This window comes from Bombina bombina, chromosome 4, assembly GCF_027579735.1.
Source record: "Bombina bombina isolate aBomBom1 chromosome 4, aBomBom1.pri, whole genome shotgun sequence".
In the NCBI taxonomy this organism is placed as follows: Eukaryota; Metazoa; Chordata; class Amphibia; order Anura; family Bombinatoridae; genus Bombina; species Bombina bombina.
In genome coordinates, this window is record NC_069502.1 from 523,782,916 (window position 1) to 523,797,990 (window position 15,075).

The window sequence follows — 15,075 nt, forward strand, 5'->3', positions numbered from 1 at the left end:
GGGATTTTTTATTTTATTAGGGGGCTTAGATTAGGTGTAATTAGTTTAAAGTTCTTGTATTTTTTTTTTCCGTAATTTAGTGGGGGTTTTTTTTTTGTACTATAGTTTAATTTATTTAATTGTATTTAATTTTAGATAATTGTATTTAATTAATTTAATGATAGTGTAGTGTTAGGCGTATTTGTAACTTAGGTTAGGATTTATTTTACAGGTAATTTTGTAGCTATTTTAACTAGGTAGCTATTAAATATTTAATAACTATTTAATAGCTATTGTACCTACTTAAAATAAATACAAAGTTGCCTGTAAAATAAAAATAAATCCTAAAATAGCTACAATATAATTATTAGTTATATTGTAGCTATTTTAGGGTTTATTTTACAGGTAAGTATTTAGTTTTAAATAAGAATAATTTAGTTAATAATTGTAATATGTATTTAGATTTATTTAAATAATATTTAAGTTAGGGGGGTGTTAGTGTTAGTGTTAGACTTAGGCTTAGGGGTTAATAAGTTTAATATAGGTGGCGGCGGGGTCCGGGAGCGGCGGTTTAGGGGTTAAACATTTAATTTAGTTGCGGCGGGGTCCGGGAGCGGTGGTTTAAGGGTTAAACAATTTATTTAGTTGCGGCGGGGTCCAGGATCTGCAGGATATGGGTTAATAACTTTAATATAGGTGGCGGCGGTATAGGGGGCGGCAGATTAGGGGTTAATAGATATAATGTAGGTGGTGGCAGGGTCCGGGAGCAGCGGTTTAGGGGTTAATATATTTATTATAGTTGCGGTGGGGTCCAGGAGCAGCGGTTTAGGGGGTAATAACTTTATGTAGGTGCGGGGGGCTCCGGGAGCGGCGGTTTAGGGGGTAATACATATAATGTAGGTGGCGGCGGGGTCCAGGAGCGGCGGTATAGGGGGTATTAACTTTATTTAGGTGTGGGGGGCTCCGGGAGCGGCGGTTTAGGGGGTAAAACAGTATAGTGTAGTGTGGGTGCTTAGTGACAGGCTAGCAAGAAAGCTGCAAAGGAGCCGATGAGCAGCGAGATCGATTGCTGTCAGTTAACAACAGTCCACTGCTCTTTGCTCCGTACTTGGTTCGCGGCTTCTTGACAGCTTTCTTGATAACTTTGGCGAACGTATTCAGGTCCACGGCGGCGATGGTAGGCGAGCTTAGGCGAGCGTATTGGGCCGGCGAATGCAGGTAAGTAGACGACTTGATACATAGAGGCCTATATGTGTAAATATGTTCACACATACACACAAATGTGTATACAGTATATATATATATATATATATATATATATATATATAAATAAATATATATATATATATATATATATATATATATATATATATATATATATACTCTCTCTCTCTAAATATATATACAGTGGGGAAAAAAAGTATTTAGTCAGCCACCAATTGTGCAAGTTCTCCCACTTAAGAAGATGAGAGAGGCCTGTAATTTTCATCATAGGTATACCTCAACTATGAGAGACAAAATGTGGAAACAAATCCAGACAATCACATTGTCTGATTTGGAAAGAATTTATTTGCAAATTATGGTGGAAAATAAGTATTTGGTCAATATCAAAAGTTCATCTCAATATTTTGTTAAGTATCTTTTGTTGGCAATGACAGAGGTCAAACGTTTTCTGTAAGTCTTCACAAGGTTGTCACACACTGTTGCTGGTATGTTGGCCCATTCCTGCATGCAGATCTCCTCTAGAGCAGTGATGTTTTGGGGCTGTCGCTGGGCAACACGGACTTTAAACTCCCTCCAAAGGTTTTCTATGGGGTTGAGATCTGGAGACTGGCTAGGCCACTCCAGGACCTTGAAATGCTTCTTACGAAGCCACTCCTTCATTGCCCGGGCGGTGTGTTTGGGATCATTGTCATGCTGAAAGACCCAGCCACATTTCATCTTCAATGCCCTTGCTGATGAAAGGAGGTTTGCACTCAAAATGTCACGATACATGGCCCCATTCGTTCTTTCATGTACACGGATTAGTCGTCCTGTTCCCTTTGCAGAGAAACAGCCCCAAAGCATGATGTTGCCACCCCCATGCTTCACAGTAGGTATGGTGTTCTCTCTCCTCCAAACACGACAAGTTGTGTTTCTACCAAACAGTTCTACTTTGGTTTCATCTGACCATATGACATTCTCCCAATCCGCTTCTGGATCATCCAAATGCTCTCTAGCATACTTCAGACGGGCCCGGACATGTACTGGCTTAAGCAGGGGGACACGTCTGGCAATGCAGGATCTGAGTCCCTGGCAGCGTAGTGTGTTACTGATGGTAGCCTCTGTTACGTTGGTCCAGCTCTCTGCAGGTCATTCACTAGGTCCCCACATGTGGTTCTGGGATATTTGCTCACCGTTCTTGTGATCATTTTGACCCCATAGGGTGAGATCTTGCATGGAGCACCAGATGGAGGGAGATTATCAGTGGTCTTGTATGTCTTCCATTTTCTAATTATTGCTCCCACAGTTGATTTCTTCACACCAAGCTGCTTGCCTATTGCAGATTCAGTCTTTCCAGCCTGGTGCAGGGCTACACTTTTGTTTCTGGTGTCCTTCGACAGCTCTTTGGTCTTCACCATAGTGGAGTTTGGAGTGTGACTGTTTGAGGTTGTGGACAGGTGTCTTTTATACTGATAACAAGTTCAAACAGGTGCCATTAATGCAGGTAATGAGTGGAGGACAGAGGAGCCTCTTAAAGAAGAAGATACAGTTATGTGAGAGCCAGAAATCTTGCTTGTTTGTAGGTGACCAAATACTTATTTTCCACCATAATTTGCAAATAAATTCTTTCCAAATCAGACAATGTGATTGTCTGGATTTGTTTCCACATTTTGTCTCTCATAGTTGAGGTATACCTATGATGAAAATTACAGGCCTCTCTCATCTTCTTAAGTGGGAGAACTTGCACAATTGGTGGCTGACTAAATATTTTTTTCCCCACTGTATATATATATATATATATATATATATATATACACACACACACATACTTTTGAGCCATTCCCAATAAAATACCTTGAAACATGCAATATCATTTTTAATTTTTAATATGTTTCAATGTGTTTTGAATATAAATACTTGAAATTATTATGTTCTTCACATAGAAGAAAGTGTTCTTTTTATTTTTAAATAAATATTTCCACATACAATGGTATATACAATATCTATCTCTCAATGAGGTCGAATTATCAATGGTCTTGCGGACCTGATCCTGATCTCCGTATTCAGCATTGCACCAGCAGCTCACAAGAGCTGCTGGTGCAACGCCGCCCCCTGCAGACTCGCGGCCAATCGACCGCCAGCAGGGAGGTGTCAATAAACCTGATCGTACTCGATCGGGTTGAATTGTGGCGATTCCTGTCTGCCTCATCAGAGCAGCCGGACAGGGTTAAATATACAGTTTACAAAAAATATACAGATATATAAATAGAAATATCTATTTAAAAATAAAAAGAACATTTTCTTCTATGTGAAGAACACAGGAATGTAAACTATTCCTAATGCACCTTCAGCTTCAGTGCAGTTGATCTAGCGCAGTGTCAGGTTAGCGTGAGCGATAACTAATAAGGCTTTTTGCAGCAGACCCCATATATTGTGATATACAAAGTCCTGAAGTTAGAGTGCCCGTGTCTTTCACTCATGCTCATCTTTTATATAATATATATTGTTATTTATATATATGTGTGTATATATATATATATATATATATATATATATATATATATATATATATATATATATATATATATATATATATATATATATATATATATATATAAAGTCATGCTTGTTAATACGTTATGTCAGGATGTCCTAAATTTCTGGTTTATCCCACTAGTCAACATCTGGTTTATTCAGCTTACTCCAATAAATTATATTGAGCAGCCATAAATAATGCAACAACAGGTGTAAGCCTTACAATTCTAGTTTCAGTTATCCAGGTAGACAGTTTTAGTTGTGTGTGAAGTATGAGAGATTCATACTTTTTAATGGTTACCTGTTCTGAGGTAGGTCTGATAAACTGTTCCACCGAAATTTAACTTCTGAATTTAATTTTGGTTGTTTTAAATTGAAAAGAAATAGTTCTGTAATAGTGAATTAAAGTTGTTTATTTTCTTTCACAGCACTGTGGATGGACGTGAGAGTGGCATGGTTCTTTTAGAGGTTGAATATCTCAGTGGATTCACATTAAGCTCAGATGGAATACTTATACAAGGATCTCTTAAAATGGTGGAAAAGAAAGATGACAAAGTGTATCTGTACTTTGATTCAGTGAGTTCTAAACTATGTTAAAGCTAAACTTTATTTGGTTTCTTTCAACAAACATCAAAACAAAGCAACTACATAAATTGTGAAATATAGAAACTAGTTGTTTATACTACACTAAGATGTTGACCATTTATGTGGGTGGGAAGGAGAGCTGGCACCTGTAAAGTGATAGGTACATGTATGCTACCAGAGAGCATATGGCCTAGATTTGGAGTTCGGCGGTAGCCGTCAAAACCAGCGTTAGAGGCTCCTAACGCTGGTTTTAGGCTACCGCCGGTATTTGGAGTCCGTGATTAAAGGGTCTAACGCTCACTTTTCAGCCGCGACTTTTCCATACCGCAGATCCCCCTACGCCATTTGCGTATCCTATCTTTTCAATGGGATCTTTCTAACGCCGGTATTTAGAGTCGTTTCTGAAGTGAGCGTTAGAGCTCTAACGACAAAATTCCAGCCGCCTGAAAATAGCAGGAGTTAAGAGCTTTCTGGGCTAACGCCGGTTCATAAAGCTCTTAACTACTGTACCCTAAAGTACACTAACACCCATAAACTACCTATGTACCCCTAAACCGAGCTCCCCCCACATCGCCGCCACTCGATTTAAATTTTTAACCCCTAATCTGCCGACCGCCACCTACGTTATACTTATGTACCCCTAATCTGCTGCCCCTAACCCCGCCGACCCCTGTATTACATTTATTAACCCCTAACCTGCCCCCCACAACGTCGCCGCCAGCTACTTAAAATAATTAACCCCTAATCTTCCGACCGCAAAGCGCTGCCACCTACGTTATCCCTATGTACCCCTAATCTGCTACCCCTAACACCGCCGACCCCACCCTATCATAAATATTATTAACCCCCTAATCTGCCCTCCCTAACATCGCCGACACCTAACTTCAATTATTAACCCATAATCTGACGACCGGAGCTCACCGCTATTCTAATAAATTGATTAACCCCTAAAGCTAAGTCTAACCCTAACACTAACACCCCCCTAACTTAAATATAATTTTAATCTAACGAAATAAATTAACTCTTATTAAATAAATGATTCCTATTTAAAGCTAAATACTTACCTGTAAAATAAATCCTAATATAGCTACAATATAAATTATAATTATATTATAGCTATTTTAGGATTAATATTTATTTTACAGGCAACTTGGTATTTATTTTAACTAGGTACAATAGCTATTAAATAGTTAAGAACTATTTAATAGTTACCTAGTTAAAATAATAACAAATTTACCTGTAAAATAAATCCTAACCTAAGATATAATTAAACACTACCCTATCAATAAATTAATTAAATAAACTACCTACAATTACCTACAATTAACCTAACACTACACTATCAATAAATTAATTAAACACAATTGCTACAAATAAATACAATTAAATAAACTAGCTAAAGTACAAAAAATAAAAAAGAACTAAGTTACAAAAAATAATAAAATATTTACAAACATAAGAAAAATATTACAACAATTTTAAACTAATTACACCTACTCTAAGCCCCCTAATAAAATAACAAAGACCCCCAAAATAAAAAATTCCCTACCCTATTCTAAATTAAAAAAGTTACAAGCTCTTTTACCTTACCAGCCCTGAACAGGGCCCTTTGCGGGGCATGCCCCAAGGATTTCAGCTCTTTTGCCTGTAAAAAAAAACATACCATACCCCCCCCAACATTACAACCCACCACCCACATACCCCTAATCTAACCCAAACCCCCCTTAAATAAACCTAACACTAAGCCCCTGAAGATCTTCCTACCTTGTCTTCTGGACCTCTTCAGCACCGGATGATGGATCACCAACCCCCGCTTGGGTTGGATGAAGATGTTGGAGCTGATCCAATCAGCCAATCAGATTGAGCTCGCATTCTATTGGCTGATCGGAACAGCCAATAGAATGCGAGCTCAATCTGATTGGCTGATTGGATCAGCCAATCGGATTGAACTTGATTCTGATTGGCTGATTCCATCAGCCAATCAGAAAATTCCTACCTTAATTCCGATTGGCTGATAGAATCCTATCAGCCAATCGGAATTCGAGGGACGCCATCTTGGATGACGTCCCTTAAAGGAACCGTCATTCGTCGGGAGACAATGGAAGAAGAGGATGGATCCGCGTCGCCTGCTTCAAGATGGACCCGCTCCGCACCGGATGGAAGAAGATTGAAGATGCCGCTTGGAGAAGATGTTTGCCGGTCCAGATGTCCTCTTCTTGCCGGATAGGAGGAAGACTTTGGAGCCTCTTCTGGACCTCTTCAGCACCGGATGATGGATCGCCAACCCCCGCTTGGGTTGGATGAAGATGTTGGAGCCAGGACGGATCGGTGAACCTGGTATGGTGAAGACAAGGTAGGAAGATCTTCAGGGGCTTAGTGTTAGGTTTATTTAAGGGGGGTTTGGGTTAGATTAGGGGTATGTGGGTGGTGGGTTGTAATGTTGGGGGGGGTATGGTATGTTTTTTTTTACAGGCAAAAGAGCTGAAATCCTTGGGGCATGCCCCGCAAAGGGCCCTGTTCAGGGCTGGTAAGGTAAAAGAGCTTGTAACTTTTTTAATTTAGAATAGGGTAGGGAATTTTTTATTTTGGGGGTCTTTGTTATTTTATTAGGGGGCTTAGAGTAGGTGTAATTAGTTTAAAATTGTTGTAATATTTTTCTTATGTTTGTAAATATTTTATTATTTTTTGTAACTTAGTTCTTTTTTATTTTTTGTACTTTAGCTAGTTTATTTAATTGTATTTATTTGTAGCAATTGTGTTTAATTAATTTATTGATAGTGTAGTGTTAGGTTAATTGTAGGTAATTGTAGGTAGTTTATTTAATTAATTTATTGATAGGGTAGTGTTAGGTTTAATTATATCTTAGGTTAGGATTTATTTTACAGGTAAATTTGTTATTATTTTAACTAGGTAACTATTAAATAGTTCTTAACTATTTAATAGCTATTGTACCTGGTTAAAATAATTAAAAAGTTGCCTGTAAAATAAATATTAATCCTAAAATAGCTATAATATAATTATAATTTATATTGTAGCTATATTAGGATTTATTTTACAGGTAAGTATTTAGCTTTAAATAGGAATAAGTTATTTAATAAGAGTTAATTTATTTCGTTAGATTAAAATTATATTTAATTTAGGGGGGGTGTTAGTGTTAGGGTTAGACTTAGCTTTAGGGGTTAATACATTTATTATAGTAGCGGTGAGGTCCGCTCGGCAGATTAGGGGTTAATAATTGAAGGTAGGTGTCGGCGATGTTAGGGAGGGCAGATTAGGGGTTAATACTATTTATGATAGGGTTAGTGAGGCGGATTAGGGGTTAATAACTTTATTATAGTAGCGCTCAGGTCCGCTCGGCAGATTAGGAGTTAATAAGTGTAGGCAGGTGTCGGCGACGTTGAGGGGGGCAGATTAGGGGTTAATAAATATAATATAGGGGTCGGCGATGTTAGGGCAGCAGATTAGGGGTACATAGGGATAACGTAGGTTGCGGCGGTTTACGGAGCGGCAGATTAGGGGTTAAAAAAATATGCAGGTGTCAGCGATAGCGGGGGCAGCAGATTAGGGGTTAATAAGTGTAAGGTTAGGGGTGTTTAGACTCGGGGTACATGTTAGAGTGTTAGGTGCAGACGTAGGAAGTGTTTCCCCATAGGAAACAATGGGGCTGCGTTAGGAGCTGAACGCTGCTTTTTTGCAGGTGTTAGGTTTTTTTTCAGCTCAAACAGCCCCATTGTTTCCTATGGGAGAATCGTGCACGAGCACGTTTTTGAGGCTGGCCGCGTCCGTAAGCAACTCTGGTATCGAGAGTTGCATTTGCGGTAAAAATGCTCTACGCTCCTTTTTTGGAGCCTAACGCAGCATTTGTTTAAACTCTCGATACCAGAGTTAAATTTATGGTGCGGCCAGAAAAAAGCCCCCGGAGCGTTAACAGCCCTTTTACCGCCGAACTCCAAATCTAGGCCTATGGAAGTTGGACAAAGTGCTACATTTTGGTAGATGTGTAATGCCAGTAGTTACAGTGGACCAAGGGGAGTTGTAAATGCTGCTGATCAACTAGATCAGGAGTACAGCATACAGTATTAAAGAAGAAGTAAAAACAAAAACAGAAAAAAACTCTAGGACATTCTTACAATGTTTTGCTGCTAGTGCATGAAGCATTCTAACTTACACATGGTGAACAGAAGCCGTGCACCTAGAAGCGGATATCATCCAATGACCTTGCTGAGCATTTCCGTATCTGCAACCTAGGCAGCAGCTTGGTTTGCCTTATGATATTGCTGGCCCTGGATACTAATTATTAATGCTATCTCACAGTATCCTATTTTGTTATGTTTTTAGTAGGCTTTTTGCCAGAGGTTAAAAGATAAAGTAATAAAATAAATCATGCAACCTAAATAAAATATGCTGTAGTGGTAGGTGCTGTAGTGGTAGGTAGTGTTAGATTTAGGTTTAGGGGTTAATAAGTTTAATATAGGTGGCGGCGGGGTCCAGGAGCGGCGGTTTAGGGGTTAAACATTTAATTTAGTTGCGGCGGGGTCCGGGAGCGGTGGTTTAAGGGTTAAACAATTTATTTAGTTGCGGCGGGGTCCAGGATCTGCAGGATATGGGTTAATAACTTTAATATAGGTTGCGGCGGTATAGGGGGCGGCAGATTAGGGGTTAATAGATATAATGTAGGTGGCGGCAGGGTCCGGGAGCAGCGGTTTAGGGGTTAATATATTTATTATAGTTGCGGTGGGGTCCAGGAGCAGCGGTTTAGGGGATAATAACTTTATGTAGGTGCGGGGGGCTCCGGGAGCGGCGGTTTAGGGGGTAATACATATAATGTAGGTGGCGGCGGGGTCCAGGAACGGCGGTTTAGGGGGTATTAACTTTATTTAGGTGTGGGGGGCAACGGGAGCGGCGGTTTAGGGGGTAAAACAGTATAGTGTAGTGTGGGTGCTTAGTTTTCTTGTGTTGCCTTTCTCAGCTCCAGTTCTCAGAGAACCCTAATGGACCAGATTTAAATATTATTTCCACAGCTTAAGTGTAATGGAGATGGTTAAAATTAAGACACTGAAGAGGCCCAGAAAGGAAGTAACTGGCCTATTCTTGAGAACTGGAATTTTTAAACACTGGTCTATCGGTTAATACAATTTCTATTTTTATGCATGTATGTTAATTTTTTCATGTTCTGAGGATGAAGCACATGTATTTACAGTGTAAATAAATCTAGAATTTTTTTTATCAACAATAAATTGAATCTATAATTACTTGCAGTAAATTAAATCCATTATAGACACATGACAATGAGTTGAATATGAAATTAATTAAATTTTGCAAATATATACTCATATTGATGTTTAGAACCTTATCTGATTAGAATATGTATGTTTAAAATAACCCAGATTAAATATATTTTACATTATATCTAAAGTGAACATGTTTTACCCACTTTATTTAGATTACAGAAACTCAAGTTTGTGTAACTGTTCCAATGGTTCGTACAGCTAAAGTTGCAGCTTCTCAAGATGCAGTGGTCAAGATATTAGATTATTACAAACCAAGTAAGTTTGATAAATTGGAAAGGTTGACCACTAATATGGAATCTTTGTTTTGTCATGTATTTTATATATATATATATATATATATATATATATATATATATATATATATATATATATATACAGTATCCCACAAAAGTGAGTACACCCCTCACATTTTTGTAAATATTTTATTATATCTTTTCATGTGACAACACTGAAGAAATGATCCTTTGCTACAATTTTAAGTAGTGAGTGTAAATTTGCTGTCCCCTCAAAATAACTCAATACAGCCATTATTGTCTAAACCGTTGGCAACAAAAGTGAGTACACCCCTAAGTGGAAATATTCAAAATTGGGCCCAAAGTCTCAATATTTTGTGTGGCCACCATTATTTTCCAGCACTGCCTTAACCCTCTTGGGCATGGAGTTCACCAGAGCTTTACAGGTTGCCACTGGAATCCTCTTCCACTCCTCCATGATGACATCACAGAGCTGGTGGATGTTAGAGACTTTGCGCTCCCCCACCTTCCATTTGAGAATGCCCCAGAAATGCTCAATAGGGTTAGGTCTGGAGACATGCTTGGCCAGTCCATCACCTTTACCCTCAGCTTCTTTATCAAGCCAGTGGTCATCTTGGAGGTGTGTTTGGGGTCATTATCATGTTAAAATACTGCCCTGCAGCCCAGTCTCCGAAGGGAGGGGATCATGCTCTGCTTTAGTATGTCACAGGTTTTCATGGTTCCCTCAATGAACTGTAGCATCCCAGTGCCGGCAGCACTCATGCAGGCCCAGACCATGACACTCCCACCACCATGCTTGACTGTAGGCAAGACACACTTGTTTTTGTACTCCTTACCTGGTTTCTGCCACACACGCTTGACACCATCTGAACCAAATAAGTGTATCTTGGTCTCATAGGACCACAGGACATGGTTCCAGTAATCCATTTCCTTAGTCTGCTTCTCTTCAGCAAACTGTTTGCAGGCTTTCTTGTGCATCATCTTTAGAAGAGGCTTCCTTCTGGGACGACAGCCATGCAGACCAATTTGATGCAGTGTGCGGCGTATGGTCTGAGCACTGGCAGGCTGACCCCCCACCCCTTCAACCTCTTCAGCAATGCTGGCAGCACTCATATGTCTATTTCCCAAAGACAATCTCTGGATATGATGCTGAACATGTGCACTCAACTTCTTTGGTCGACCATAGCGAGACCTGTTCTGAGTGGAACCTGTCCTGTGAAACTGCTGTATGGTCTTGCCCACCATGCTGCAGCTCAGTTTCAGGATCTTGGCAATCTTCTTATAGCTTAGCCCATCTTTATGTAGAGCAACAATTTTTTCAGATCCTCAGAGAGTTCTTTGCAATGAGGTGCCATGTTGAACTTTCAGTGACCAGTATGAGAGGGTGTGAGAGTGATAATACCAAATTTAACACACCTGCTCCCAATTCACACCTGAGACCTTGTAACACTAACGACTCACATGACACCGAGGAGGGAAAATGGGTAATTGGGCCCAATTTGGACATTTCCACTTAGGGGTGTACTTACTTTTGTTGCCAACGGTTTAGACATTAATGGCTGTGTGTTGAGTTATTTTGAGGGGACAGCAAATTTACACTGTTATACAGGCTGTACACTCACTACTTTACATGGTAGCAAAGTGTCATTTCTTCAGTGTTGTCACATGAAAAGATATAATAAAATGTTTATAAAAATGTGAGGGGTTTATTCACTTTTGTGGGATACTGTATATACACACACACACAAACAGAATTTTTTTTTAAAAGACTGCTGCAAAAATATCAGTTTCTCTGGTTTTACTATTTATAGGTATGTGTTTAAGTAAAATTAACATTTTTGTTTTATTCTTGAATCTACTGACAACATTTCTCCCAAATTCCAAATAAAAATATTTTCTTTTAGAGCATTTATTTGCAGAAAATGACAACTGATCAAAATAACAAAAATATGCAGTATTTTCAGACCTTGAATAATACAAAAAAACAAGTTCATAATTATTTTTAAACAACACAATACTAATGTTTTAACTTAGCAAGATTTCAGAATTCAATATTTGATGAAATAACCCTGATTTTAAATAACAGCTTTCATGCGTCTTAGCATGTTCTCCACCAGTAACTCACATTGCTGTCGGGTGACTTTATGCCACTCCTGATGCAAAAATTCAAGCAGCTCAGCTTTGTTTGATGGCTTGTGACCATTCTTCTTCATCTTGATCACATTCCAGAGGTTTTCAATGAGGTTCAGGTCTGGAAATTGGTCTTGATCTGTTGGTCTTCCATCCACACCTTGAGTGACCTGGCTGTGTGGCATAGAGTATTTTCCTGATGGAAAAACCAAGCATATATATATATATATATATATATATATATATATGTGATTACAAATAATTAGAACATATTCTGCTATGTGAAGTACATTGCAATGTGAAATATTCATATTTTCATGTTGGGTTAGCGTATGACTTCATACTTTTATTATTCTCTTCTTGTCAATTGAAAATGTAGGAAACACCTCTTATTGAAGCTACGGAACCTATCTGTTTAGATTTAATAAATATATGCCCTAACCCTACCAATCCTAACACTGAACTTCATCAATAAGAAGCTTATAAACCAAACAAAAGTTAACCTGCACTACTCATGTTGACCCAGTGCATTTTGGTTTTTCAACAATATTCTATGTAGTAACATAGTTCCAAATCCAATTGTCTGTATTTAACACCATGGAACGGATAAGATGTCTAATTTCATTAAGTGTATAAAACATGAGAATCGTATTGATTACACAATCACTGATTACCAGGCTGCATATTCAGGAAGCTTATTTTAATGACAGTGATAAAAAATTGTACACTTGAATTACATGTATAAAGAGGATTTCAAGTTCTATAACATGGAAACCATATTTTGAAAAACGCTTACTTTACGCAGATTAAACATGACTATAACCAAATCTCCATAGGGCCATGAAGCTTGATTTAGACCACACACCCTACATCCTAATAGCTATACTTTTGAACTGTCACACTATAACTGATAATCAACTAGCAGTCGCTTAACCAATGGTTTAGTTTCATAAGAATATGTGGGTGAAACCAATATCTTGCTTGAAAAACTCGCTACAACATTGGTGCTTGAAAATTATGAGATTCAACAATTTGTACCCACCCCTCATCAGAGCAGCAAGTGGCGAGATCAGCTACACTGAAATCAATGCAGCTACTTATATCTTACAACTTCCTGTAGCATCGAACTTCATTCACTGTCAAGGATACAGACATCACAAAAATATTACAAAAAAATATTAGAAAACAAACAAATTAAAACAAATAAAAATGACATACTATATAAAACAGCCCGCTTTATATGAATAAAAAAAAAACTATAAAAAAGTTCAAGAAAAAATTACATTTATATATAAAACAGCTTGAAGGCATGACCTTGAGTTGAGGTACTCCACACAGGCAATCTTGTTTTTAAATATCCCACATGTTGAATAGCTGTTTAGATGAAAAATCCTGACCACACCTCAAGAATGCCCTAAACACCCAAAAACGCCCATTGAAATGATCCTCGATTAAATACAAACATGATCTTAGGTGTACAATGAGACCCCTCAGCAGCATCTATGAATCTAGCCCACTGTATCTGAACTCCAATCCTCAAGGACCAGATTTATATGATTTACCTAAAGGAACAACAATGGCAAACCTAGCAAACAGCTAACAGAAAATACATGGAATCTCTCCCGTTTAGTGGTACTTGAGATAAGCTATCAATAATTTTAGGACTTATATTGCTTGCCCCTTTAAACAAAATTAAAATCCCTTTCTGGCACATGGGGGCTGAATTATCATTGTGTGAGCGGACATAATCCGATATTGCGGATAATGTCCGCTGCACATCGATAAATGCAGACAGCATACGCTCTTGGCATTTATCACTGCACCAGCAGTTCCTGTGAACTGCTGGTGCAATGCTGCCCCCTGCAGATTCATGGCCAATTGGCCGCTAGCAGGGGGTGTCAATCAACCCGATCGTATTTGATCGGGTTGATTTCTGGCGATGTCTGTCTGCCACCTCAGAGCAGGCGAACAGGTTATGGAGCAGTGGCCTTTAGACCGCTGCTTCATAACTTGTGTTTCCAGCGAGTCTGAAGGCTCGCCAGAAACATGGGGCATCAAGCTCTATATGGTCTTATACTTTTTAATGCTAAACATGGCTATTAAAATGTCCTATATTCTATATAGGTCTTATATTTCCCAGAATTAATCCATTGTATATTCCAGTTTATTTTATAGGCTAATGAGTAGGGCCAATTTAATGAGATTTTTAATTTATTTCAGGAAATACAGCAACAAGAACTTATAATTCCCAGACCATGATGAAGATTTCCACTTGTGACTTCTGTGGTTTTAACTGCTCTGCGTGTAGATCCAATGTTGAAGTGACAGCAACTGTAACCACTCTAACCACTCAAGCCAATCAAACCCCTCTAACCACTACAACCAGCAGTGCGAGCTCGCCAAAAATGTTTTTTATTTGCTTCTTTACACTGTGTATATACAGAGTATTTATTTAGTAACTATAAGCCATTAATAATAATTTGTTCTGATCTTTACAAGAATATATTATGTAACTGTAGGGCAGTAAAAATATTTGAAGAAATATATTTTGGTTAATATATTTTAACAGTTGTACATATGTGGTTGTTGATACGGAAGCATTTAAAAAAAGCAAAAAAAAAAAACATGCTGTATAATAATGGTTACAACATTTGTCATGGGCTCAGTGAAAAGGATATTTATTTTTAGAAAGCATAGCAAAATGTTGTTTTTAAATATAATTCGGACAATAAAGTATTTCTGTAGGCTTTTACAGCTTTCTGCCTTTTATTTCCATTTTGGAGAATGTTTACATTACTAAAAAATACTTTACTAAGACTTGGCAACCCTAATTCCATTCAGCCAATAATTGAAAGACAATAAACACTTTATACGTTAATGAAAAAATTTATGCTTACCTGATAAATTCATTTATTTTATGGTGGTAAGAGTCCACAATCCATTACTCCTGGGAAGTACTCTTTCCTACAACTAGGAGGCGGAAAAGATTCCTTAACCTGAGAAGTCCACAATCCATTGCTTTTGGGAACTTATACCCAAGCAGTGAAGTTTACGAGTACTGAAACATAAAGGGAGGGATTTAAAAAACATCTTTTTCA

The 15,075-nt window shown here is 38.2% G+C and overlaps 1 protein-coding gene across 1 annotated transcript in view; it reads left to right on the forward strand.

Annotated features, from left to right (window-relative positions):
• Positions 1 to 14,729, forward strand: part of LOC128656513 (CD109 antigen-like) — a 212,883-nt gene extending 198,154 nt beyond the window's left edge. Inside the window, exons 31-33 of the mRNA XM_053710441.1 lie at positions 4,146 to 4,293; positions 9,746 to 9,848; positions 14,198 to 14,729. Of these exons, the coding sequence (XP_053566416.1) occupies positions 4,146 to 4,293; positions 9,746 to 9,848; positions 14,198 to 14,433 (487 nt within the window). The 3' untranslated portion in view covers positions 14,434 to 14,729. The remainder of the gene's footprint in view (positions 1 to 4,145; positions 4,294 to 9,745; positions 9,849 to 14,197) is intronic.
• Positions 14,730 to 15,075: the final 346 nt, after the last annotated feature.